Source organism: Ursus arctos, unplaced genomic scaffold, assembly GCF_023065955.2.
Source record: "Ursus arctos isolate Adak ecotype North America unplaced genomic scaffold, UrsArc2.0 scaffold_19, whole genome shotgun sequence".
NCBI classification, from domain to species: Eukaryota; Metazoa; Chordata; class Mammalia; order Carnivora; family Ursidae; genus Ursus; species Ursus arctos.
This window is the reverse complement of record NW_026622863.1, coordinates 46,676,351-46,703,059: the sequence shown is the minus strand read 5'-3', so window position 1 is coordinate 46,703,059 and position 26,709 is coordinate 46,676,351. Positions and strand designations below refer to the sequence as shown.

The 26,709-nt window shown below is 51.4% G+C and overlaps 1 protein-coding gene and 1 long non-coding RNA gene across 7 annotated transcripts; one reads left to right on the top strand and one right to left on the bottom strand.

Moving 5' to 3' along the window:
- Positions 1-3,023: 3,023 nt before the first annotated feature.
- Positions 3,024-6,932, bottom strand: LOC113243487 (uncharacterized). Of its 2 annotated transcripts, XR_003312140.4 has the most exons (3): positions 6,642-6,932; positions 5,996-6,048; positions 3,024-5,242 (listed from the first exon to the last, which is right to left on the bottom strand). It is a non-coding gene; the product is annotated as an uncharacterized LOC113243487 (long non-coding RNA). The 2 variants fall into 2 exon arrangements; XR_008960152.1 differs by having other exon boundaries at positions 5,996-6,932.
- SMG9 (SMG9 nonsense mediated mRNA decay factor) lies at positions 6,905-26,612 on the top strand. Of its 5 annotated transcripts, none has more exons than XM_048223955.2 (14): positions 6,905-7,178; positions 9,357-9,912; positions 12,317-12,391; positions 12,481-12,745; positions 12,837-12,934; positions 14,562-14,674; positions 18,217-18,328; positions 20,154-20,249; positions 20,683-20,768; positions 23,356-23,462; positions 24,172-24,279; positions 24,451-24,579; positions 24,897-25,041; positions 26,090-26,612. In XM_048223955.2, exons 2-14 carry the CDS (start codon positions 9,763-9,765, stop codon positions 26,166-26,168), a joined length of 1,563 nt encoding a protein of 520 aa, XP_048079912.1. In that variant the 5' UTR covers positions 6,905-7,178; positions 9,357-9,762; the 3' UTR covers positions 26,169-26,612. The 5 variants fall into 5 exon arrangements, with proteins under 5 accessions (XP_048079912.1, XP_026337930.1, XP_026337929.1 ...); XM_026482145.4 differs by having other exon boundaries at positions 6,922-7,178; positions 24,861-25,041; XM_026482144.4 differs by having other exon boundaries at positions 6,925-7,178; positions 9,757-9,912.
- The last annotated feature ends 97 nt before the right edge of the window (positions 26,613-26,709 follow it).

The following is a 26,709-nucleotide window of genomic DNA, read 5'->3' as shown; positions in this document are numbered from 1 at the left end:
GGGGAGCTGGGATCTGACTCAGGCAGCCTGACTCCAGAGCCCCAGCCCTTAGCCAGCAGGCCCATTCAGAAGCGCAGAGATGACTGCACCATATTTTCATTTTTGTTCTCTACTGTCTTCAATGTCAAGGGCTGGCATATGCAGGGCCTCAGTGAAGATCACGGAATGAAAACACTGAATACCTGGGTGGCCCAAACTCCTCACCTTCTACCACAGTGGCTTCTGCTGAGACAAGGCAGGAACTGGTTAGAAGGGGCTCTGAATTCACTAAGAAACTAAGAGAACACATGAGAGATCTTCTGCTCTGAAGTATCGTGCATCTGCCCCCACCTACCTGCACCTATTCCCAAAGTGGGGCATCAGTCCTGAGGCCCCCCTTCCAGCAGCTTCTGCACTTCCCCTCACAAAATCAGCACTTCCTGAAGGCCCTGCACCAGGGCTCAGGCCGTAGGCATGAACCAGAGAGTTGTCAAGGGGCTCAGTCTCACGGTACTTTGGGCTTCTTCCCTGCTTGCTTTGCCTCCACTCCCACGAGAGGACTGGATGGGGAAAAGAGGGCCCGGAGAGGGGTGGGGTGGGGGCTTACCAGGGTTAAAGAGCCAATCAGGAACTGAGGCTGTGGCAGACCCTGGCCTCTCTCACGCACCCGCCTCCCCAGACCCTGAGGACTCTCCCAACATTCAGATATGACTGGGTCTGGCCCTGGCTCAAAACTCTTCTGTGGCTCCCACCCGCCCTTCTGTCAATGTCTAGCTCCTAGCTCAGCTTGTTTTTTTTTCTTTTACTGGGATCCATTTTATGTAAAGCACACACATTTTAAATGCAGTCTCAATGAATTTTTATGAATTTATTCACCTGAGCAACCACCACACAGACCGAGCTAGAAGTTTCCGGCCCCCTAAAAGCTCTCATGTCCCTCCTTACCCTCCTCCATCCCCAGTAACCACCATCCTGACCTCTTCTGCCCAACTCTGAACCCTACTCTATATGCTAGTGTGTACCGGCTTCCTGGGCTCCGCACAGTGGCCATGAGAGCCATCCAGGCTGCTCGCTCTTTTTCACTGCAGAATAGTATTCCATCGCGTTAATACACACACAGGTCTCACGGGAGCGGGGGGGGGGGGGCTCTTCGGGCTCTGGCACCACCCCTCCTCCAGCTCCCCCGACCCCGTCCTGGCTGCTAATGATTCTGCACCCAATTCCAGTGTGTGGGTTTTTCCCCCCACACCAAGCAATTCTCACACACAGGCTGGGTGTCCTACACGTCAACTTAATTCTACACTGTCCACCTGGAGACAGAGTCAGATTCCACAGGTTAAGAGCTCAGTCCTACAAGACTGCCCCCCTCTAACCTTCAGACGCCAGTGGCAAGTCCAGGTTAACACCTGTGCTTCTGACCAACCGGCTACAGATTGCAGATTCCAACGAATGCCCCCTTGGGTTGGATTAATTTGCTAGAGCAGCTCACAGAATTTAGAGAAACATTTTACTTACTGGATTCACTGTATACTATGTATCAGTAATTATTATAAACCAGGATAAAACTCAGGGAGAGCCAGATGGAAAAGACACCCAGGCAAGGTATGGGGAAGGGTGGGAGCTACCATGCCCTCTCCAGGAGCACCACTCTCCCCACATGTCCACGTGCCCACCAACCTGGAAGCTCTCGCAAACCCTATCCTTTTGGGTTTTGATGGAGGCTTCATTACACAGTCATCATTAATTAAATCATTGGCCATGGCAATTGATTCAACCTCCAACCCTTCCCCCTCCCTTCCCTGAAGGCCAAGGGTCAGACCGGAAATTCTAACCTCTAATCACAAGGTTGGGTCCCTGGCAATAAGTCCCCAGCCCTAGGTTACCTAGGTACTTTCCAAAAGCCACCTCATTAACATCACAAAAGACACAGAGACCACTCTCATCACAGAAAATTCCAATGGTTTTAGGTGCTATGAGCCAGAAATGAGATGAACACCAAATATATTAGTTTAAATCACAGTATCACAGCTGCTCCTGCCAGGGGGCTCCTCTTCCCCAACATTCCTTGTTGTACCCACCCGCCACTGTCCTCTCCCTCTTGCCCCATCCACTTAGAACATCGCCAGAGTTTACCCAGTTCTTCATTATGGTTCATAAAGGAAGCCCTACCATTTACATCAACACCAGGCTGTAGTGCAAAGACCCATCTTGAGCTTCTATGCTGTGTGGAATAGCTGCCATCACAGAAGACACGAGAGAGTGGTTTTTACAATTGGGAGGGGAGGTCAGATGGCACAGCTTTCCTTTCTTTTACCAAGGTGAATGGGCCCATCTTCGAATCAAGTCCGATTCCTCTCTCCACCTCTCTGTCAGCAACCCCCCCCACTTCCTTCAGGACCCAGTTCCAAAGCGTACGGACATGATGGAACTTCTCCTAGCTTAAAAACACACCATTAGCACTTTAAGCACCTTAGGTCCTACATTATGTTTAAAGTTCACTACGTACTCACCGAACTGCAAATCATCTGGAATTCAAATTCAGATTTTAGATATTGTAAAATAACCAGGACATGGAAATCCTCAAAAGTAAGTTCTTACAAAACCAATCGCCATTTCATACAACAACATGGAAGATTCTCACAGACATAAAGAGCAAAAGAGACGAGAAGCACAGGAGACCTGCTGTAAGATTTCATTTATATGAAGTTCAAGAGCAGCCACAACTTGTCTATGCCGAAATCAGATCAATGTGGGGCGGGGCAATGGACAGGAAAACAGCACCAAACAAATTTCTGGGGTGCTGCAAATGACCTCTATCCTGACCTGGTTAGTAGTTTACAGCAGTATATAGATTTACAAAAATTCACTGACCTGTACCCTTAAGGTCTGTGCCCCTTATGCACTTTACCACATGTAAGCTCCATCTCACCAAAAAAGAGTTGAAGAAAAATACTTACAAACCTTTCCTCACAGAATCTGTATTACGATATTGAGAAGTTTCCATTAACAGTTAGACTGGGGGGTTAAAAAAAGGAAAAAGCCACTTTTTTCTTTTTTTATAAATATTTATTTATTTACTTATTTGAGAGAGACACTGAGCGAGAAAGAGAAAGCACAAGCAGGGGAGGGGGGCAGAGGGAGAGGGAGAAGCGGACTCCCCCTGCCCCAGTAGGGAGCCAGGACCCTGGGATCATGACCTGAGTTGAAGGCAGACACTTAGCCAACTGAGCCACCCAGCTGCCCCAAAAGCCATGTTTTCTTCATGGTGGACCCCACGCCTACCTCTAACAACTTCCCCAGGCCTCTGATCCCCAGCTGATCACCATCTCTTTGGAACTCTTTGTTCCCTTGGCTCCAGGTCACCCCCTCTGCTGATGTTCCTATTCCCTGTCAGCCCCCTTCTGGGATGCTGGTCCTTCCCCTGATTCCTAGATGTGGGAGGCCCCAGGGCCTAGCCTCTGCTCTGTCTACTCACTCAGCCTGGATGGTTTCGGCCAATCCCAGGGCTTTAAGTACCATCTATAGACTAAAAGCTCCAAATGGAGCACACTTGTATAGCTGCTAATAAAATGACAGGACATGTGAGATTTGCTTTTAAAAAAGTAAAGAAATTCCAAGTAAAAAGTGTGCTTACGTGTGGGAGGGGAAAATAGAGCAAAAGAAGTAAAACGTAGGTGACTATCAATACTGAGTGATAGGTATGTGAGAATTCTTTATACCACATTACCTTTGTGTTTGCTTTTAAAATTTCATAATGCAAAAAAAAATTTTTTTAATAAAATAAAATTTCATAAAGTCAGTAAAAACTGTGTATCTACAAACCCTGGGTTCTCCCCAAAACTGTCACTCGTTACTTGGTATCTAGTGAGTATCTCAGAGTAAGTTCAAAGCTTGTCAATTTCCCATCAAGATGATTCTTAATGCATCTTCATAAAAAAGCATCACTCTTCATCCAGTTGGTCAAGCCCAGAACCTTAAGGATAACTTTTAAGTCATCCCTGATTCATGCTTCCTCTCACACAACCCTCTTCCTGAGTCACCATCATCTCCCAACCAGGCAGGGACATGGGTTTCCTCATCACCTGTGTCCACGCCTGCCCAGCTGCAGGCCATTCTCCCCACAGTAAACAGTGCTGATTTCACATTTTTGTGCAAAAACAGTCACATGGCTCATTAATGCAGAAGTCTTAAACAGCTGTCCCCACAACTCTGATCCACGGGTCTATGACCCTCATCTCCATAAGCAACCACTGTCGTTAATACGGGGTGTTCACTACAGAAATTTTTATAAAACATACATCCCAACATGCTGGTCCTTGCTCATGGCCCTCCAATGGCTTCCTGTTACACTTGGGAAGTAACTTCCAAAGCCCTTACCATGGCCTACAAGACCCTATGTAACCTGGCCTCTCTCCATAGCTCCATTCCTAAACAATGCTTCCTCTCTTCCCCTCGCTCTGCTCTAGTCACCTGGGCACCTTGACAATCTTTGAACAGCCAGCTCCACTCCTGCTTCTCCCAGGGGTCTTTCCACTGACTGTTTTTCAGCATCTTCAGATGGCTCATTTCCTTATCTTTTTTCAGGCCTTTGGTCAAATGTCACCTCCTCAGAGAGCCCTCTCCAACCACCTGTCACTCTTTGACTTCTGTCACTCAAAACTTCCTTACCCTGACTCTTCCTTCCAAGTATCTTCTACCTGACATCATCTGCTCTACTAGAATATCTGTTGCCAGAGGACAGGCAATTCACTGTAGGATCTCTAGCCTACAGCCACGCTTGGGAGCTGACCAGACTTCCATAATTCATTCAATAGATGAATAAAATGAACAGAGAAGTGAACGAAGAAATGAATAGATCATTTGGCAATGGCTCTCAACATTCCCAAGCTTGTACCCTGGACCCAGCAATTCTACTTCAAACAAGATATCACTGATACTACCATATACATGTGATCAGATGTACAAGGATATTAACTGCAGCAAATGGGAGAGCTAAAGTTCAGAAACGGTCTAAATGTTTATCAACAGGGAAATGGTTAAAGCATGGTACCTCCACACAACAATGTCACTAATATGAGAAAAGGCAGGTCTCTGGGTGTTTGTTTGCACCACTGACTCACCACTAGGCAGGCTGCCCGTCGCCAGGGGAAAAAATGTGGGCTCGCTCCTTGGTGAGACAGGCTTGCATGTGAATCCAGGCCCCGCTGCTTCCTGGCTAGGGGACTTCTCTAAGAACCTCCTCTTTCAGACTCATTTTCTGCATCTGTTAAATGGAGAGGAGAAAAGGTTGTAGTGATGTAAATAAAACACAGCCTGGTACACAGTGGGCCCAATGTCAATGTCAGTCCCCTTCTTTTTCCTTTTTAAGTCGTTTCCAACTGAGGGTGCTCAGAATTGTGAAACTGGCATAGAGGGTGAGCAAGGATTGATAAATTTAGTTAAGAGAAACTGATAATGACCGGAGATAAAGATGCTAAAGAGGGACACTGACAGACATAATACAGAGGGCCTGATTGTCATGTGTGTCTCTGGGTAACACCCACAGCCTTTGGAGAATCCATAAACAGGGCTCTCAACTTAGGTCTGTGTGAGTGGTGTTTTCACCCAGCCTGTGGCAGCCTGGAGACAGGTCCACCTGGCACAGGTACTGAGAAAATGTCAACATTCGAGGCTTGGAGGGGAGAAGGCAGCTCGGAATCAATCACTATCATTACCATTGTAACGCACAAAACATGGCAACACATAGTGCTACTATGCACCAGGCACTGTTCTGAGAACTTTCATCCATTTAACCCCGCCGGTAACATCACAAGGTGCTGCCAACTTCTTTTAGAAACGGGGGCAGAGAGGATCAAGGAACTTGGCTAAGGTCGGCTGCCATTTATGTGAACCCACATTTATGTGTCATTTATGTGAACTCAAGCTCTTAACGCCAATGCTCTAACAGTGGTTCCAGAAGGAAACTGGGAGCCGGTGCTTTAGGAACGGAATATGGGAACCAGAGTAGGAGACTTACTTTTATTGTGTACCCCATTGGCTGCTTGAATTGTCAGAATATATATGTATTTCCTGTTCAAATAGAAATAAAAAAACACTTTAAATAAGATTTCCAATGGAAAATGGTAAATTCCCCCCATTCGCGGATATACATGTATATGAATCACCCTCCGCTCCAAGGAGATTTCCTTCCCAAAGGTAACCGCCTGCCTGCCTTAGACAAGGCGCTGCGCATGCGCTCTCCGGGGCCGCGCTCTCCGCCCGGTAGTCCCCTCAGGCGAGCACAGGGCTCCGCCACAGGCGTCTTGGATTTTCGACCCTTAGTCCTGGGTTCCTCCTGCATTGCGGCCGCCGAGGGACTTAATACGTGGTCCTGGTCCCCCCAGTCTCCGTCTCCCATGCCTTCAGGAGAGAACCTGCCCCTCGAGGCTCTTCAGGATCTAAGGTGCCCATCTTTGCGGCCTCGCCTCCTAGCCTGGGGAAACTCTGAACCCAAAACAGTCTAGACTTTTCCCTCTGCCTGGAGTGCTCTTGGCCGTGCTTCAAGGTCCAACCGGACCTGGGCCCTCTCCCTAAGTGATTTGATCTGTCTCCCTCCACAGAGCGGGATGTCTCCCAGCGCTCACGCCAGGTCTGATTCATTCATCTGTGTTCTCAGCACTTACTCGGCCCAGGACCCTGAAATTCGTCCATGCCGCCCCACCCCACTGAGGAGTCGCGACTCGAACCCGCTGTCTCGGTAACCGCCCTCTCTCCCTCTGGGTTATACTCCCACAGAAGCCCCCAGAGACGCGCACGCGCACTAAGGCGGAACCGCAGCGTTCTCCCTCCTCCTTCTCCGTCATCCGCATGCGTGCTGAGGCCAACCACCTCCATCAACGCATGCTCAGCCCCGCGCTGACGCTCTGTCCTCGCGCGCCCAGCCCTCGGCGCATGCGCAAGGTCAGCACCCGGCGGGTACTGCTCTCGGCTCGGTCCCGCGCCACCTCCTCCTCCTCTTCCTCTTTCGGCCTTGGCGCTTCCGGAGTGCCTAGACCGGTTCCGGAGTGACCGGTACCTGCTCTCTCGGTCTCCCCCACGCTCCTTGTCCCCCAGACGCCATTAGCAGGCCCGTGGCTTGTGGTGGAACCTCCCCCCACCAGCCCCGTCACGGAAAGCGCGCGTAGCGCTGCGCCCCAAGAGCCAATCAGCAGCTGCCTTAGGTAAGGGGCCCGCAAGCCCGCGCGAGGCTCGCGCGCCGGCAGGGGGCGGGGCGCGGGGGCACGTTTCGGGGGGCCCCGCCCCCTTTTCGACCGTTAAACGGTCGCTCCGACGCCCGGCGGGTGTGTGTAACTGAGTAGGGAGCGAAGAGCAATACTTAAAATACCGGGTTGGCGGGCGTGGGGTGGGGACCGGTAAAAAAAATGTGTAAATAGGAACTTCGGTTCTGGGAGGGCCTAAGTATTGCCAGGGTCCCAACGGTAGCGTGTAAAGGGAAACTTAAGTTTTGGGAAAGCGCAGAGGGTCGACAGGACCTATATGCCCCGGAGGCCCTCCAAGTACTGTGTAAAAAGAAACTTAAGTTGTAGGGTTTCCCCATAGGAGGCTTGTGAGCAGGTGCCCAATTATGGGGGATGCCCTCTGAATCTATAGACTCCTAAGTTCTAGGGGTGCCCCATATACAAACTTGTAAATACACGTGTTCAAGTGTCAGAGAGTCCTTTGAAAAATAGTGTGAATCAACTCTTACGTTCTGGGGGTGGGCATAAATATGGAGTTAGGAAGTAGGAGTTTGCAAATAGACACTTAGGTTCTGGGGGAGTCCCCACAAGGATCATGTGAAGAGATGTGCAGGTGCTGAGGAAGCTGCCCAAAGAAGGCCTAGTTAGATTCCACACGTCTGCGAGGTCACCGTCGGAGTCCTGTAAATATAAACAGACTGGCTTCAGGTGTTTTGGGAGACTCCTCAAAGGAGCCTGGAAACACCAGGGGTCCCCAGATTGCATGTAGGTGGACTCAGATTCTGGGGTGCTCCCCTATAGAGCTGTCAGGTAGATGCAGATACTGTGGAAGTTCCCAGAATAACATGCAAAGGGACACTTACTTCGTGGGAAGGGGGTCCTCTGGGTGTGTAAACAGACGCTTGAGCGCTGGGGCGGAATCCCCGTTGAGGACAGAAAAGAGACACTTAGGCGCTGGAGTTGGGGGGGTGGGGGCTGTCTCCAGAATGGTGTAAACCAACACCTAATGGCAAGGGAGGGAGGAGTCCCAATTTCTGAGGGGAATCTCCCTCAGAGACTGTAAACAGTCATTTAAGTGCTGAGTGGATAGTTTTCCAGAAGCATGTGTAAACAGGCCTTGCCCTCTTGTCTCAGAAGGCAGTCTGCAGCTCCATTTGTGGCTGCGGAGAGGTCACTTGGAGCAATGAGGAGCTAGACAAGCCCCTGTCTGGCTAGCAAAATTACTCCCCTCCCACATCCTGTAAACACTTACTGCAGTTCTGGAGAAAGAATCTCGCACAGGGACCCGTTAGTCACTGTTTGCTTGGGTGGGAGCGGGGGATGCATAGAATGATTTCACAGGCACTTAAGAGCTAAGCAAGGGTCAGCAAACCTTCTGCAAAGGGCCAGAGGGAAATTGTTTGAGATTCTGCAGGCCATACTGTCTCTGTCTCAACTACTCAATTCTGCCATATCAAGAAGGCAGCTGTAGACAATTTATAAATTGATGGATGTGGCTATGTTCCAATAAAACTTTATTTACAAAAACAGAAGGCAGCCCTGATTTGGTCTGTAGGCTACAGTTTGCCAACTTGACCTCTGAGCTATATAGTAAATGGCCTTACAGTCCTGCAAACAGACTGTTAAGTACTCAGACACTTCCCTAGAATGAAGTGTAAACAGCTGGGGAAACTCCCTAGAGGGACCTATAAAGCTAGTTAAATGGTAGGGAGTGGATCATATAGGTAGCAATACATTTTATAACATCTTAGATTAACTACTGGTGAGACCTTGGTGTATGAGGGATGGCAGACCATCAGAAATGGAAGGTAAACAGACTGACGCCAGATGGGACGCCAGATGAAAATAGGCCCTTGAGTGCCCCGCGTGTGCTAGTATTCAGTAATCAAAACAGTAGTTGTCGGACTGAGCATCATGTTACTAATTTGTAAGGAAATGCTTTGCTGCTCTTTGGGAAAGAAGATGTCCCATTTTTATGTGACCCTTCCTCTGTGAGTTGTACTTATGTTGGGGCAAAATGATTAATAGTTGGAAATAGTTTTGGCTGTAAGTAAGAGATAGAAGTGTATTTGTTCCTTACTGTATCCTGAAGTAGACAACGTAAGGTTAATAGGGGACCCCTGAATCTTTTTCTAGAGTGTCTTCTCTCCTTCCTTCCAGCCCAACTTGGCTGCTTGAGCTCCAGCCTGCACACCACATTCCTTCCAGCCAGGAGGAGGGCAAAAGGCGTGTGCCAGTGTCTGTGAAGGAAAGTTTCTGAAAGCTGACAAAACACACCTCTGGTGTCATATTGTTGGCCAGAAAGAACTTAGTCACATGGCCACCTACCTGCAAATTATGCTGGGAAGTGGGTTCTCGACAGCCGTGTGCCCTGTTCAGAACTGAGGGTTTTATATTTTTTGGAAGAAGTGAAGGAAGAATAGATCTTGAGAGCCAGTTGGCAGTCCCTGCCACAGCCACAGAGCTCTCTGGAAACAAAGTGCCTTCTTACAGTCCACAGTGAGCCAGATAGATTGGAGAGCGTCTCTTCACCCTGAAATCAACCTCTTTCTCTCTGTAGGCAACCATGTCTGAGTCTGGCCATAGTCAGCCTGGGCTCTATGGGATAGAGAGGCGGCGACGGTGGAAGGAGCCTGGCCCTGGCGGTCCTCAGAACCTCTCTGGGCCTGGTGGTCGAGAGAGGGACTACATTGCCCCGTGGGAGAGAGAGAGACGGGTGAGTGAGTGGGCCCAAGGGCAACATCCACATCTGCTTGTTGCACAAATGTTTTTTAAGTACCTGCCATGTGCCAGGCACTAATCTGGATGCTGGGGCTCTGTGAACAAAACTGGCCTTGTGGCGTAAGGGCAGAGAGTGACAAAGGGGGCTGTCAGATGAAGTGGACAGAGAGGGCCTCCCTGAAGAGGTGAGGAAATACACCATGACAACATGTGAGGGAAGAGCATTCTGGGACGGACAGAACAGCAAGTGTGAAGGCCCTGAGCCCTATGTGTGGTGTATTCAGGGAGTAGCCAGGAAGCCAGTGTGGCTGCAGAGGCTGAAGAAGAAGGGAAGGTGATAGAAGATCATATTGGGAGACGTAACTCAGGCCAGATCACATTGGACCTGAGAGGCCTGGGAAAGGACTTTGGATCTCACCAAATGAAATTGACATTGGAGTTTGAGCTGAGAGTTTAAGCTCATGTTTTAAAGAGTCGTATGATAACAACAGCAGCTGTTATTGGGTTTTTTTTTTAAGATTTTATTTATTTATTTGAGAGAGAGAGAGAGCACGCATGCAAGCGGCGGGGGGGGGGGGGGAGAAGCAGAATCTGCACTGAGCATGGAGCCTGATGCAAGGCTTGATCTCATGACACCGAGATTATGACCTGAGCCGAAATCTGGAGTCGGTTGCTTAACCCCCTGAGCCACCCAGGCGACCCATAACGATAGCAGCTGTTACTATCTGTTGAGGGGCACGCTGGCACTGTGCAGAGTGCTTTAACATCCTTGGGGGTCTTCCTGAACCCTTAGAGCTACCCCGTGAAGTAGAACCTAGGATAGATTTGATTTTCACAAATGAAGAAAATGAGTCTCAGTGGAGAAGGGACTTACCCAAAGTCACAGAGTCAGCAGGCTTTGGGCCCAGAACTCAAGCCCAGATCCAGCCGAGCCCAAGCACAGCCTGTTCTGTCCGCTACAGCGTCCTGGGCTGGGAATCAGGAGCCTCAGCGTGGGCGCTGGTCCTGCCCTGCTCCCCTCATGTGCTTAGGTGACTCACTGGCAGAACCTGCCCCCTGCTCGGGTTCTTCCTCCACCTCTGAGAGAGGTTTGGCAGGGTGGAAGACGGTAACAATGGGACCAGTTTCTGAACCATAAAACTGCCAACATGAAGAATAATTTATTCACAGTGAGCTCAGCTCTTGCTTGTTCCTTCCCTTGGGTGCAGCACAGGTGAGAACAAAGGGTCTCTCCTCCTTCCACATGTATCCTGGGGAACGTTACCAACTTCCTATACTGTCAGCTTCAGTCCCTGGATAAGCAGCTCCAAAGTCTCTTGTCTTTGTCTCCGACTTCACCATGGAGCCCTGGCAGCCTTCTGACTGGCCATTGGACTCCACATCCTCCGTGTCCCCTGCTGATCTCAGCACCTTCCTCCCAGTATCCATGACAGCCCATCGGGCCTCATCCTGGACACCCCTCCCCACACCAGTCAGGCACCTGTGCATACACTGTGCCTCCTGAATACATCTCCTGCCCACCATCTTGTCTCTGCCCTCGCAGCCTTGGTCCCACGTAGCCTCCCTTCCTCCCCGGGCTTCTGAAGGTGCACAGCCTCTCCTGTAGTTCTGTCACAATTGTTCTTTCCAGAGCACTTCCATGCCCTTTTGTTTGTTCTTCACCATAGGCCAGTATCCCCAATGTATGATGAAGAAACGGAGCCGGTGAAGGCTCATGGCTCTCCTGAGGTTCCTCAGGGAACCAGAAAAGAACAAGACTCAAACTCGGATCTCTCCCCCTTCTTATTAAGCAGATCAGGGTTGAGTCGAAAGAAGCATGAGGAGGGCAAGGTGTGGGACTCAGGCCACTGGCTTGGCAAGCACAGGAGTGGAGCTGAGGAGCGAGCAGGATAGCAGCTGTCAGGTAGTGAGCACCTGCCACGTGGACCGGTCACAAGCTCATCCACTTTCAGCCTTGTGGGAGCCCTGTGAAGAAAGTTCTGTCCCTGTTGGCCAAATGAGGCAGCAGGCTGAAGTGAGGCTGGTTCCTTATCCAAGTTCACACAGCCAACAAAAGGCAGGGCCAAGGTTGAACCCAGAGCTAGCTCCAGAGCCCTAGCTTCCCTGCTTTTCTGGCAGAGGCAGCTAAATGCATTTCTGGAGCCAGGCTGCCAGGGTTCAAATCCTGACTCCATTGCTTATTGGCTGTGTGACCTTGGGCAAGGCAGTTAACCTCCCTGGACCTCAGTTTCTTCATTTGTGAAATGAGGATGATAGTATATATCTCCCGGGGTTGTTGGTGCAATTGAAAAGTTAACATATGAAGGCATTTAGAATTGTACCTGGCACATGAAGGCCTTCGGGAGTGTCCAGGAGAGCCAGGGGAGCCGTTCCTGAGTAACTGCCCTCCCTCACCACAGGATGGCAGCGAAGAGACAAGCTCGTCGGTCATGCAGAAAACCCCCATCATCCTCTCAAAACCTCCAGCAGAGCGGGTGAGCAGGGAAGAATCTTCTGAAGGGGAGGCTGGGAGCAGTTAGAGCAAGGATCTCTCCCACTGACTGGAACCTTCTCTCTCCCGTAGTCAAAGCAGCCACCACCTCCAGCAGCCCCTGCTGCCCCACCGGCCCCAGCCCCTTTGGAGAAGCCTATCGTCCTCATGAAACCGCGGGAAGAGGGAAAAGGGCCTGCGGCTGCAGCAAATGCCTCCACCCCCGAGGGCACTGCCCCTGCACCCCCTGCAGCCCCCGCACCACCCAAGGGAGAAAAGGAGGGGCAGAGGCCCACACAGCCTGTGTACCAGATCCAGAACCGAGGCATGGGCACTGCCGCCCCGGCAGCCATGGACCGTGAGTTGGGGCCGGGCAGGATCTGGTTGGGGGCTGGACCCCCTCGCATGGAGCCTCACTGCATCCTGTCTCCTGCTTTCCTCATCTCCAGCGGTCGTGGGCCAGGCCAAACTGCTGCCCCCAGAACGCATGAAGCACAGCATCAAGTTGGTAGACGACCAGATGAATTGGTGTGATAGCGCCATTGAGGTACTGAGTGGGGAGGTTGTGTCTCGGTGCTTGAGCTCCCCCAGGTCCCACATCTCACCACGTCCACCCCACCTCCCCACTGCCATCCTCTTGGCTGGCAATACCAGACTGGATAGCTTTCAGGTAGCTGCGACGATGAGAGAGAAGGAATCAAAGTCCTCACCTAGCCAGGGCTGAATGGCGGTGGCTTCCACTAGATCAGCTGTGCTGGTTGTTAAAATACTGAAATAGTTTGCTGTTGGTCGGCAAGGAGGGACTCCACCTACCACCGAGATGCCATCCCACAGCAGGGCAGCCTCCTGGACCCTGCGCCAGTTCCCTTCCTAATTGGGTGAAACCCGTGCTGTACCAGTGTTAACTGGTTTGAATCTTACTCCCCAGAGGTTTCCCATCCATCGCAGTGGCCTCTGCTCTGGTTCAGACCTCACGTTCCTGCCCTACCCCCCTCCAGTCTCCCAGGCTTCATTTCTCCTCTTCTGCTGCTTTTCGCCCCTAGACCCGTCCCATCCCATCCCTGCCCAAATTCTCCCAGATGTGTCCTTTTTCCTTCTTCAACAGCTTGGACTCATTAAAACATGCCAGGCCCATCTTTTCCTGGCCTGCTGCCTGTGTCCACTGTCTTACTGATATCAACTGGGGGGCTTTAAAACAAAAACAAAAGCCAGTGTCCGGGCCTGCTCTTCAAGTAGGACGCTCTGCAGTGTTGGGGGTGTATTTGCACCATCTAGTGTGGTAGCCACTGTCTTTATCTGTGGCTCATGGGCACTTACCCACATATCCCCACATGTGGCTAGTATCTCTAAGGAGCTGAATTTTTAGCTTCATTTAGTCTTAATTAACTTAAGTTTAAATGGCCACATGTGGACAGCATCTGCCTTATTGAACAGGGCTAGCCCTAGGTATTCTGCTTTAATGTGTCTAGGGTTAGGCCCAAGATTAGCTGCTGCTGCTGCTGCTGCTGCTGCTGCTGCTGCCTTTTTTTTTTTTTTTAAACTCCAGGTGATTCTAAGCCAGTTGAGGACTTCTCGGTTTTTCTTGAGGAGTGTCTCTCACACCCCCTGGTGGTGGAAGGCATCAGATAACTAACTAGTGGGCCAGAGGTGAAGGTCTCAGGATTCTCCAGGACTCTTATCCAACAGACAGGAGCCGGGACAGACTGACCTTCCCGTCCCGCACTCTCTTCCCTTTTTCATGCTTCCGTATGTTCTCCCAACCTGCCAGAAGCCAAAAGCCCTCCAGGAGTCTGCTCCAGTAGCCCTCAGTTACAAGTCCTGTCTTCACCCACCTGTCCTTCATTCCTGTGCCTTTCCCGTTATCTTCAGCAAAGTCAGGTTCCCCTTTTTCCCACCGTGTTCCAGCCGCACTGATTTCCTGTTTGCTGCTTGACCATGCCCGGCTCTTCTGTACTTGGGAGCTCTCACAGCAGTTATTCCTTGTGCCACCACATTCATACACAGCCCCTTTGCCCAACTCAGGGGATTGAAGCCATCGAAGTTTTGCCTCTTATCTGATGGGGCAGGCAGGCCAGCCATGAAAGTCTCTGCTTCTGCCCCACCCCACCCCAGTCTCACTCCCACTCCAGCAACTGACACATTTATGAGGGTCACATTCCTTCATCTTCCCACAGTACCTGTTGGATCAGACTGACGTGTTGGTGGTTGGTGTCCTAGGCCTCCAGGGGACAGGCAAGTCCATGGTCATGTCATTGTTGTCAGCCAACACTCCTGAGGAGGACCAGAGGTAAGGGATGTGGAAGGCCAGGAGGGAGGGGAGGGGAGACCTGGGACAGGAAAGGGTGCACCTGGGTGTGACAAGTGGTGTCACCAAAGGACTTTGGGAAAATGTTTCACCTCCTGTGGCCTCAGTGCCTTTGTCAGATGAGGATAATTAGGAGCTGGATTAAATCTTTGTGTGACTCCAAGGTAACCAATCCTGTTTCTCCCTCCCTCCCTTCCTGCCTTGCCCCAGCTTTGAATTTAGGCTGACCTCAGTCTCAGCCCTGCCACTCACCAGCTAGTTGACCTTGCGCAGGTCACGTCACTTCCCAGTATCTCACTTCATTTTAAAGTGGGCTTTTGAAGGATAAGATCAGGAAGGCAAACGTTAACAAGAACCTTACACAGAGCAAATTCTCGCAGGATGTTGGTTGATAAGGCCTGGTAAATAGAACAGGGAAAGAGACCCGGATGGAGGGCATGGGTTCTAGACCAGCTTCAGTCTTGCATTTTTGAGGAAGGATGGAGATCATTATGAAGTAAAGTATGAAGTCACAGGAGAGGATTTGGGGGAAGAGGGAGCTTAAGAACTAGGGACCGGGGCGCCTGGGTGGCGCAGTCATTAAGCATCTGCCTTCAGCTCAGGGCGTGATCCCGGCGTTATGGGATCGAGCCCCACATCAGGCTCCTCCGCTACGAGCCTGCTTCTTCCTCTCCCACTCCCCCTGCTTGTGTTCCCTCTCTCGCTGGCTGTCTCTATCTCTTCAAATAAATAAAAAATAAAATCTTAAAAAAAAAAAAAAGAACTAGGGACCAAAACTGAGGGCAGGGAAGGGAAGAGGAAAAGGCAGGTACCAGGGAGGGGGGGATATACACAGTCCGATGAAGGAAGACTCAAACTGGGGAAGAAAAAAGGGTAGTAGCCACTTGGGATTGTCTAAAAAATATAGGGTTTGGTTTTGTTTTGTTTATAAAACAGGTGATACTACCTTGCATTCCATGGATGGGCATCAGGGGGTCCATGAACCTCCTAAGAGTAAATGCAGAATTTTACACATATCTGCACTCAGGCTTTTTTTCTAGGGAGAGGGTCTGTAGTTTCCACCAGATCTTATAGAGACCCAGCACAGGTTAAGAACCACTGCTGTGAGAAAATACATCCGCTAGAACCAGAGCCATGGGGTTGCCCTACCTCCCAGGTCCACGCCGTTTCTTCTCCTGTAACTTGTAACTTACTCACTTGTAACTTAAGCTCACCTTGGCTCCCCTTGGGAGCAGCTCCAGCTTCTCTCAGAAGCATTCCTTCCATCTCAGCTTCCCCCAACTAGTGAAATTTCCCCCCAGCTCTGAGTTCAGACTCCTCAGCTAGAGAGAATCCTACTGGCCTAGCTGGTCTTTTTGATATAACAGCAAACAAAACTAGCAAAATCTTTGTCGCTGGCGGCCAAAGTAAATAAGTTATTTGACCTGTTAGAAGATGATAACCACACAGGAAGGGATTATAGGGAAGCAGTATGGGTGCTAGATTACACTTCTAAATCGAGTGGTCAGGGGAGGCCTCACTAAGGGGGACATTGAGAGAAAGCAGACTTGGAGGAGGAAGAGCTTTCTAGTCAGGGAATGGTGAAAGCTGGCCTCTGAGGCAAGAGCTTGCCTGGTGTGTGTGCAGCACAGTGTGGAGGCCATGGAGCTGGAGCAGAGTGAGCAAGACGGGAAGTCATAGGCGATCAGGTTAGAGAGCTTAAGGGAGGGGCGCCTGAGTGGCTTAGTTGGTTAAGCGTCTGCCTTCAGCTCTGGTCGTGATCTCAGGGTCCCGGGATTGAGCCTCATGTCTGGCTCCCAGCTGAGCGGGAGTCTGCTTCTCCCTCTGCCCGTCCCCCAACTTGTGCACACATGCGCACATTCTCTCTCTCTCAAATAAATAAAAAATCTTTAAAAAAAAAAAAAAAGGATAAGGGAGGCCTGAGGTGTTGGGCGTGTAAGTTGTCATCCACTCTTTCCACCCTACAGCCCTCACGGCATAACACAAGGGGGAGCTTTTCAAAACCCACATCCAGTCCACTCCTCTACTTAAATGTGTTCAGGGCTTCTCCAGTCTCATTAGCCAAAGCCCCAGCTCCTTACCATGTCCCACAAAGGCCTGCGTACCCTCTTCTTGCTCCCAGGCCCACTTGTTCTCTGCTCTCACCACATCGGTCTTTGATTCCTCATATACACCACCTGCCTTCTGCCTTGGACAATCTTTGCTTCCATCCTCCATCCCCCCTGCACCTCCCCTTTAACTTAATTAAAGTTGCTTAATATACTCTTCTCTCATTCTCAGTGTGGTCATTCGCCTCTTTTATGGCATCCCTTCCCAGCTCTGCCAACTGAGTTATCCCCACTCAGAGTGCTACACACCTCTTCTTCCTGCCACTTGAAGTTACTGATTTCTCTTGGTTTGTAAGGTAGACCAGAAGCCCCATGGAAGCGGGGCACCTGGGTGGTTCAGTTGGTTAAGCATCTGCCTTTGGCTTGGGTCATGATCCCAGGGTCCTGGGATTGAGCCCCACATCAGGCTCCCTGCTCAGTGGGGAGTCTGCTTCTTCCTCTCCCTCTGCCCCTCCTTCTGGTTCATGCTCTCTCTCATGCGTGCTTTCTCAAATAAATAAAATCTTTAAAAAAAAGAAGAAGCCCCATGGAAGCAGAGACTGTCCTTATTCACTGCCACATCCTGGTATCTGGTACATAGGAGGGCTTCTGTACAGTGTTTGTTAAGCAGGGGGAGCTTGCTGTGTGTCAGACAGCAGAATAAGCGTCTCAGGGAGGTGGGGATTACCTTTTTTGAGAGCTAGGTTCTACAGATTTTTTTTTACAGATTGAAAAAGGAAATCTCTTTTTCAGAGCCACAGAATGGGACCAAGTTGAGCTCAGTTGGTTTAGGGCAAGGCTCAGCTCTGCCTGCTTTGCTGTCTTCTCCCCATCCAGCACAGGTAGAATTGAGGGAGACTCTCCTCACAGGGGAAGAACTGGGAACCAAGTTCTACAGCCAGACAGCCTCTCGCTCTGGAGGTGGGGAGTACTCAGTGCTGTATCTCCAGTGCCTGGCCTCTGGCAAGTTCGCTTGGTAATTAATAGCTAGCAGTTATGCATCAGTGCGGATCAGGCACGTTCCTAAAGGCTTTACATATAATAGCCTCATAGTAACCCCAAGAGTTTTGAGACTATTGTTATCCCCATTTATAGATGAGGAAAAACAGAGGAGAAAGAGACTAAGGACTTGCCCAAAGCCACACAGCCAGGAAGAGGCAGACCTGGGATTTGAAGCCCAGCAGTCTAGCAAAGGCCCTACTCTTGACCACCTCAGTCTACTGACTTCATTAAATGAGTTGACACCTCTACTTAGGAGTAAGGGTAAAGTCATGTGGAATAAAGTGTAGGCCCCCAGACAGCAGGGGCCACTGATGGAAGACTTTGTGGGCAGGCAGGGAACCATGCCTCACGTGCTCCTTTCACAGGGTCATACTCCGGAGGTGTCAAAGGCTGAGAACGAGATGTCTAATGCACCCCACCTGCTCCTCTCCACAGGGCATATGTTTTCCGGGCCCAGAGTGCCGAAATGAAGGAACGAGGGGGCAACCAGACCAGTGGCATTGACTTCTTTATTACCCAAGAGCGGATTGTTTTCCTGGACACACAGGTGCCAACCTCCACATGCCCCATTCTGCTACATGCCGCATTCAGCTCTGTCCCTGAATGTTTTTAAGCTAGAATCCTGCTTGGATTCCACATGGTTTCAGCCAAGTTGTGTCTTTTCTTGGCCCATTCAATTTTGCCTCCCTCCCCTCCCATCCATCCTGTACATAGTAGCCTAAAGAATCTTCTAGCGAGTGGTTAAATGTGTGGGCCCTGGAGTCAGTCTGTGTATGTCCAGATTCTGCCTTTAATTCTTACCAGTTGGGTGACTTGAGGCAAGTTTTTGTGCACACCCCCTGTCCAGACCTCAGTTTCTTTGTCTATAAATGGGGATGATAATTGTTCTCAGCCTCACAGGTTCATTGCAGGGATTCAGTCCAGGCAGAACAGTCCAGGCAGAGTGCTTGCCATAGGAGCTGGCACGCAGTTAGCATTCAGGCCCATCACTGTCGTTAGAACTGACCTGTCATGTGTCTGGCAGTTTTCCTCATCTTCTCCCTTGCCCTCAGGCAGAGTCCCCATTCCTTAGCATGGTGTTCAAGGCTTGTGGGGCTTGCCTCCTTCAGACTCTAGCGTCCCCTCTCTGGTGTAGTCTCCGGCTCCACCGCACACACCACAAGGCATCGCCATGATCTCTCTCCCTGCCGGGGTGTCCTCATCCTCTTCCCTTTATCTGAAACTGCCTATTCTTCAGTTTTCTGAAGTGGGAAGAATATTATTGCCTACCTTGTAGGGTTTTGTGAGGCTTCAGTGAGTGAATACAAGTAAAGTCCTAATGACAGCGCCAGACATGAAGTACATGAGAACACCCTCTCTCCCCTTGCCTTTTTGCTTGGCTAATGCTTTCTCCCAGAAGACTCTGCTGGGGTGTTGCCTCCTCCCAGAAGCCTTCCCCTCCTCTGAGCACCCACCAGTGCCGTGTGCACCTTCCGCCGCAGCACTGCTTTATCACGGCCTGCTTCAAGGGTGCTGTCCCCACTCCCCATCGGCCTGGAGCTCTTCGGGAGCAGCTCTGTTGGTCAGGGTCTGGCCCATAGTTGGTGCTCACTGCATGTTGATGGAACAAAGTTCTCGTCACCGTAGGCATTGATGACACAGAGTGGAAAACCTACAAAGGTGGCGTGAGATCTGTGAGCCAGTTCCTGTGCAGGGCCCACCGGGACCTGGAGAACAGCTGAACTGCTGTGAGCTGGGTCCGAGACCCGCGTGGAGCAAAACGGGAGTTAAGACAGAACAGAGCGTGCAGCGTTGGGAATTTTAGAAAGCGAGCAGTTGGGAAAGCCTCTTACCTAAGAATTCCATTCATTGCAGTAAGCAGTCGAGAAGACTGCCAAGCTGATTGAACTCCTGCAGTTTTTAAATGGAATGTTCCTTTGAGGAAAGGTGATGAGCTCACCACTGATTCTTTTACGCCCACTGATGCAGTTTTAAAATCCTCACCAATTTTCACACTAATCATTGTTTTTTGACCAAAGTAATTATCTTAGTGAAGTTTTGAAAGCATTTGAGACAACTAAGAGAAGAAAAGGCTCTTGAAGGGCCGTGACTCACTCAAGTCAATATTACATTTATTAGCACTAGGAGAGTTCTCTTGAGCATGAGGCACTTGAGAGCAGTGATGATTTGTAAAAGAGCTGGGGGAAGCGTATTTGCTTTGAAACATTCTTTGTCACCTCCTCTGGCTGACTAGCACTTACCCATGTTTCTGACCTCATTTTGTCCTGAGAGAGGCGGGGTATTTGCCTTCAGTGTGTGGAACTTAGATGACTGTGACCCTTAGGGTCCTGACCACCGGCCCCTTTCCTGACACCTTCTCTTCCTTGCTGCAGCCCATCCTGAGCCCCTCCATCTTGGACCACCTTATCAACAATGACCGCAAGCTGCCTCCAGAGTACAACCTGCCCCACACCTATGTTGAGATGCAGGTGAGGGGGCCGAGCCAGCCCTGGGGGAGAGGTCTCACCCTTCCCCTCAAGATTTGTGATGGGGAGTCGGATATGGGTTGACCTAGTTTCTGCTTCATGAAGAGCCCCGGGTGCCCCAAGAACTATAGGGAAGAATAGCATTGAGAGTCCTGTCTGGCTTAACTTCTGGCTGTGCTCCTCAGAAAAGTCATTTCCTGCCCCCTCCCCCTTCAAGCCTCGTTATCTGCCCGTGTAAGTTGGGGTGATCATTCCTACCTTGCCTACCTTAGGGATAGCCATAAAGCAAATGCCAGCATAGTCTGGGCACGCAGTAGGTGCTTAAAGGCTCTGAGACCCTTGCCCTGCTGCCCCCTCAGCTAATTCCTGGGAACAGGGACCCCAGTTTGGGCAGAGGGGCCCTTCAACTCTGTCGTCCCTTCCTGCCCACTCTCAGTCACTCCAGATTGCTGCTTTCCTCTTCACGGTCTGCCATGTGGTGATCGTTGTCCAGGACTGGTTCACAGACCTCAGTTTATACAGGTGAGGAGCAGGTGGGGAGGGGGAGCCAGGCAAGAGATGGGGACCAGAGACTCAGCCGCTTGGCCAGGTCTCACATTCCACATAGCAGCCACAGGGACCCCTTTAAAATGTGAGTTGGAGTGGGTCACCACCACCCAGCATACATACACACGCTTACAACTCTCCACTGACTTTGAACATCACTCAGAATAAAATCCAAAGTCCTTCCCAAGCATGGCCTACAAGGTCCTACACCGTACAGCCCCAGTCACCTCACTGACCTTCTCTCACCGCTTTCCCTCACTCCTTCCATTAAAGCCCTGGTGACCTCATGGTATCCGTCATGTAGCTTAGGACCTCTGCACTCCATCCCTCAGCCGGAAATACTCTCCCTGCGAACCTCAGGCTGTCACATCCTTTGGACCACTTCAGCCCTTCCCACTACAACCCCCCTTCCTCCCGCGCTTCTTACCCTGCTGTGTTTTCCTTCATTTGCATGTGTCGCTCCCTGATGGGACATTGCAGATCTCTCTGTGGTCTGTCTCCTGCATTAGAATGTAAGCCCCAGGAGCTCCAGGCCTCACACAGTGCTGGGCACAGGGTAGATAATACAGGTTGAGTGAATAGCATCATCAGGATCTGGCTTGCCCATCTTGACCATCTCCCCCAGGCGTGTGTACCATTCCACTGGTACCCTGGCAGGCAGGGAAAGGGAGGGAGTCGGGATCTGGCAGGAGTCCTGCCTGAAGCAGCTGGAGGTTCTAGAAATGCCCCCTCGCCCCAAGAGAACTGGCTTAGAACCTGAGGCACAAGGATTCCTCTTGGCCTCAGGCCCCAGGGCGTAGCTGTGTGGAGGCCAGCCGCCTGGGGCACAGGGCCCAGACAGAAGGAAGGAACAGGAGCTCATGGGCAGGGGAGAGCTGAGGCAAGGGAAGCTGATGTCTCCAAAGTGAGGCAGCCCGCCCTGGGTTTGAACCCCAGCTCTTATTAGGTAAGTGGCTTCTTTCTCCTTAGCTCCTCACAGGCAGATTGTTTTACACAGATTAAATGAGTTAAAGAATTCAAAGTATTCAGCATAGCATAGTACCTGGTAAGCAACTGATGAATGGAAGCTTAACATTTATTTTAGTAACCCTGGGGGTGGGGGTGAACTGTGGGTCTGGCCAACAGTAAAAATGACTTTCTGGGAGAGCCAGCCATTGTGACCAGATCTGAGTGTCTTATTTCTGAACCCCCCCCCCCCCACCATTGTGTATTTGAATTCATTCACATGACAAATGTACTGAATGTTTATGGCTGCCATTCACTGTTCTGGGCACTGAGGACACAGATATGAACAAAACAGACTGCCCTGTGGAGAGTGCATTCTGATTGGGGCCTAGCGGTGGGCTTCTTAGCAGGCGAGCCCCTTGAAACTGGATGACGTACTTGTACGTGTGTCTGTGTGAAGAGAATATCCATAGCTTTTTATTCGGTCCTGTTATCCCCTACGTCAGATAGCGGGTTTATTTTATTTACATATTTGGAAAATAATTATTTTAAAATAGCATCAATCGACATTTAGGTCCACACAGAAACCTGCACGTGGATGTTTATAAAGCAGCTTTATTCACGGGGCTCCTGGGTGGCTCAGTCGGTTGAGCGTCCGACTCTTGATTTTGGCTCGGGTCATGGTCTCAGGGTCGTGGGATCGAGCCCTGCATTGGGCTCTGTGCTGAGCGTGGAGTCTGCTTACAATTCTCTCTCCCCCCTCCCCATTTCTGCATGCTCACACGCGTGTTCTCTCTCTCAAATAACTAAAGCAGCTTTATTCATAATTGTCAAAACTAGGAAGCAATCAAGGTGTCTTTCAGTAGGTAAATTAACAAACCGTGGTTCGTCCAGACAATGGAATGTTACAGCAAACCATGAAAAGACATGGAGACAGTACATATTCGTCAGTGCCTATTACTAAGGGAAAGAAGCCAATTTGGAGGGGCTACTGTATGATTCCAACCAGATGACATTCTGGAAAAGGCGAAACTGTGGAGCCAAGTGAAAAGATCAGGGGTTGGGAGGGGAGGGAGGGGTGAATAGGTGGCGCACAGAGGATTTTTAGGGCAGCGAAACCATTCATTATAATACTGTGTGGTGGTTACATGACATTTTTGTCGAAACTCATAGATCTACAACTCCAAGAGGGAGCCCTAATGTAAACCATGGACTTCGGGTGATGATAATGTGTCGAGGCCCATCAGAATGTCGATAGTGGGGGAGGCTATGTGGGGGTGGGGGCTGGGTGTCTATGGAAGTACCTGTACTTCACTCAGTTTTGCTGTGGTCTTAGAAATGCTTCAAAAAATGGAAGTATTTTTTGTTGGGGTTTTTTTGTAGAAGTTTTTTTTTAATAGCATAAGCTCATTTGAAAATGCGTACATCTGGCATGGGTCCACGGATTGGTGTCTGAGAGAGTGGTCTCTGAATTCCCTAAAATTGTGTGAGAAATAGGGTGTGGATGCAGCCTTTATCTGAGTGTGGTTGTAGTTTTTATCAGATCCCCAAAGGGAGCCCTGTCCCTAGGCTGTGGGATGGGGGTGCGAGTGCACCAACCTCTCACCCCAAACCCCAGGTTCCTCCAGACAGCAGAGATGGTGAAGCCCTCCACCCCGTCCCCCAGCCATGAGTCCAGCAGCTCCTCAGGCTCCGATGAAGGCACTGAGTACTACCCCCACCTGGGTGAGAGACATTCTGGGGGCTGGAGGGGTGGGCAGAGGAGGAATGGGGGGTAAAAATCAGGAGCACTGGGGAAGCGGGGAGCTGGGAGGAAGAATGAGTAGAGTGGCTGCTCCTTCCTTAAGGGTCCCACCTGGCCACCAAGGGCACAAACCCCGAGCCTGGGTCTGGCTCCTTGATCAGAATGACAGCCTTTTGTGAACGGGACCCACATCTGCCCATCTCTCTGACCCTGGCATCTCCAGCACAGGCTCAGGGAGGGAGTGTTGCAGTAACCTGAGTGGCCCCAGGTCGCCTGCCCACCCTCCCTCAGCCGCACACAGGCTGATCCTTTGCTGCTGTGTCCTTGCTCTGCTGTGCCTATCCACGCACCGGTCTTCTACAAAGATCAATTTCATGTATGCCACCTCAGGTGGGGACTTCCCTACTTCCTCTGTCTCACCAAGCCCCTGGTACCTTCCTGTCTTGCTCCTAATCCTGTGCCTATCTTCCTCTTCTGTCTTTTCCATCAAACTGGGGACTCCTTGGGGGCAGAAACCACATCTGACTCACATCTGGGTCCCCAGCATCACCCAACACAGGGCCTGTCACATAACTGTTTGCGAGTGCTCTGAACCCAGGGGTAACGGCAGATCTTTGGCACGAGAGGGGAAGTCCACACAGCCAAGCCCCAGCGGCCTCACAGGACTGCATCTCTCTTCCCACCCCTCAGTCTTCCTGCAGAACAAAGCTCGCCGAGAAGACTTCTGTCCTCGAAAGCTAAGACAGATGCACCTGATGATTGATCAGCTCATGGCTCATTCCCACTTGCGTTACAAGGGTGAGGGTCCCTGAACCGCCCCCCCAGGCTGACCAGCGGCCTCTTGATTCCTGACCCGGTCCCTTGGCCCAGACGTCCGGACTGGCCTCCTGACCCTAGCTTGACGATTGTGCATGTACGTCCCCTGCCCTTCAGCATAGTACCTGCAGGCTGATGGGTTTTCTCCTCCAGGTACTCTGTCCATGTTACAGTGCAATGTCTTCCCTGGGCTCCCACCTGACTTCCTGGACTCTGAGGTCAACTTGTTCCTGGTGCCCTTCATGGACAGTGAAGCAGAGAGTGAGAACCCACCAAGAGCAGGTATGGTTCCTCCTCAAGGGAGTCTGGTCCATAGGGATATCAGTTCTTCCTTGGTCTGGAGGGAGACACAGGATGCCCTGGTCTGGGGTGGTAGGGACCCACGGTGGTCTGAGGGGAGACTCCAGCTTGTCCCTAAGGTATTTGTACCTTTTCTTAGGAGCGTGTTTCCAAGTTGTGGAAGTACAGGAAGAACTGGGCTGGGTCTGAACAGGGCGGTACAACTGATATTCCAGCCCAGGATGCTGGGTGACCGGAAAAAAGGAAAGGCCCTCTCTTGGCAGGCCGTCCCCCTTATCCTCCCCACCTCAACGTTCCAGGACCCGGTTCCAGCCCCCTCTTCTCCCTGCTCCCTGGGTACCGGGGCCACCCCAGTTTCCAGTCCTTGGTGAGCAAGCTCCGGAGCCAAGTGATGTCCATGGCCCGGCCGCAGCTGTCACACACAATCCTCACTGAGAAGAACTGGTAAGAGCTCTTGGCAGAGGGGTCAGCGTGAGCCAGAGGAAGGTCTCAGTGATCTCTCCACATCCCAGTTTCCTCCTCTGAAACGTCGATGATCGCTCCCATGCCGGGCAGCAGGCTGTTTCATGTGATCTTGAGTCCCCCTGAGTAGCCAGTTAGGGTTGAAGTCTTCTTGCCAGTTTTACTGGTGGGGAAGTCTAGGCTCAGAGGAAGGAAATGTCACATAGCACCATCACACACCTGTGACCAGGTGTCATGTGATAGTGAGGAGTAGGAACAGTGAGCCCAGTCAAGCTTGAGGAGTGTTTATTCTGAGCCCTGAGGGCAGAAAGTGTGGCCTCTCAGGAGGGGACACTGGAACGTCCCCACAGCAGCTGTGTTCTCCAGCTCTCACTGGATGGCACATCTCACTGTCCCCCTCCACCTTCCCTCCTCTGCCGACTCAAGCCCTGAGCCTCCCCAGCCCCAGCTTCACATGACTGTCTGTGTCCGGAGTCCACAGCAGGTCTGCCAGATCCAGGTCGCATCATCTCATTTCCAGGAGACACAGTGCAGCCTCTGGCATGGCTCCCCTGGGTCTGCAGTTAGCTGTGGTCAGAAGCGGAGCACACACAGCAGCATAGCCATTCAGGGGGTGCAGGGCAAGGGGGCCAGGAGCGCTGTTCCTCTCACTGTCTACGGCAGAGCCCAGGGAGGCGAGGGTCACGCGCTGTTAGACTGGTCATTATAAGACTCTGGAGAGAGAGATAGAACCCCAACCGACAAAGGCCAACACTGAGTGGAGTGGGAAGAAGTTTAGACTCGGAGCTGGGGCTTGAGGCCTAGGTTCCAGACCAGGCACCTTCAGCTTGGCTCACCCTGGCTGAGGTCTGAGAACCCGGGCCATTCCCATCAGCATTGCCGTCTTCCCTGTGTCCGGACCATCTTACCTGCGTCCCGATGTCTCGGGTTGTACGGGTCGTACGCAGGACCTGTTTTCCCACCTGGCCAGGGTCAGTGCAAGGCTGGTGGACCGCGGCCAGGGCAACTGACTACCGACCTCCTCCCGCAGGTTCCACTACGCTGCCCGGATCTGGGATGGTGTGAAAAAGTCCTCTGCGCTGGCAGAGTACAGCCGCCTGCTGGCCTGAGGCCAAGGGAAGCAGCGTCATGCAGAGAACCCCCTTCTGGGTCCCCATGATGGTGAGGGAGCACACGTGTCCTACCCCCCTGGTGGGGTGGAGAGTGGCAGCAGGCCTGATGGATGAGGGACCGTGACATTCTCGCCCAGAGACATGAGGTGTCCAGGGCCAGGCCCCCCACCCTCAGTGGAGTATTGTTCAGGGGGCAACTTCGAGATCCCAACCCCAACCTGGGACAGGGCGGCCCATCCTCAGTTCCCCGCAGGGACAGGCAGTGGGAGTAGTCTGAATGGTCACCAAGAATCCCAGGTTCCATCTTGACCTCCCTCTGCAGGGACAAGAGCAACAGGTCCCTCCTCCCTGACTCTGAGCCCTTTCCTGTAAGGTGCAGCAGGGTCTGGGGAGCTCTTCGTTGGGGCAGATCTGGTGGTTCGAATAAAAACAGTCATACAAGCCTGTTCCTGGTGCTTCTCTTCTTCCCCTCTCCCCGGCATGCTGTCCTGGGGAGCGTGGCAAATTGGGGTCCCAGCCTTTGGGGGCAGATTAGCTG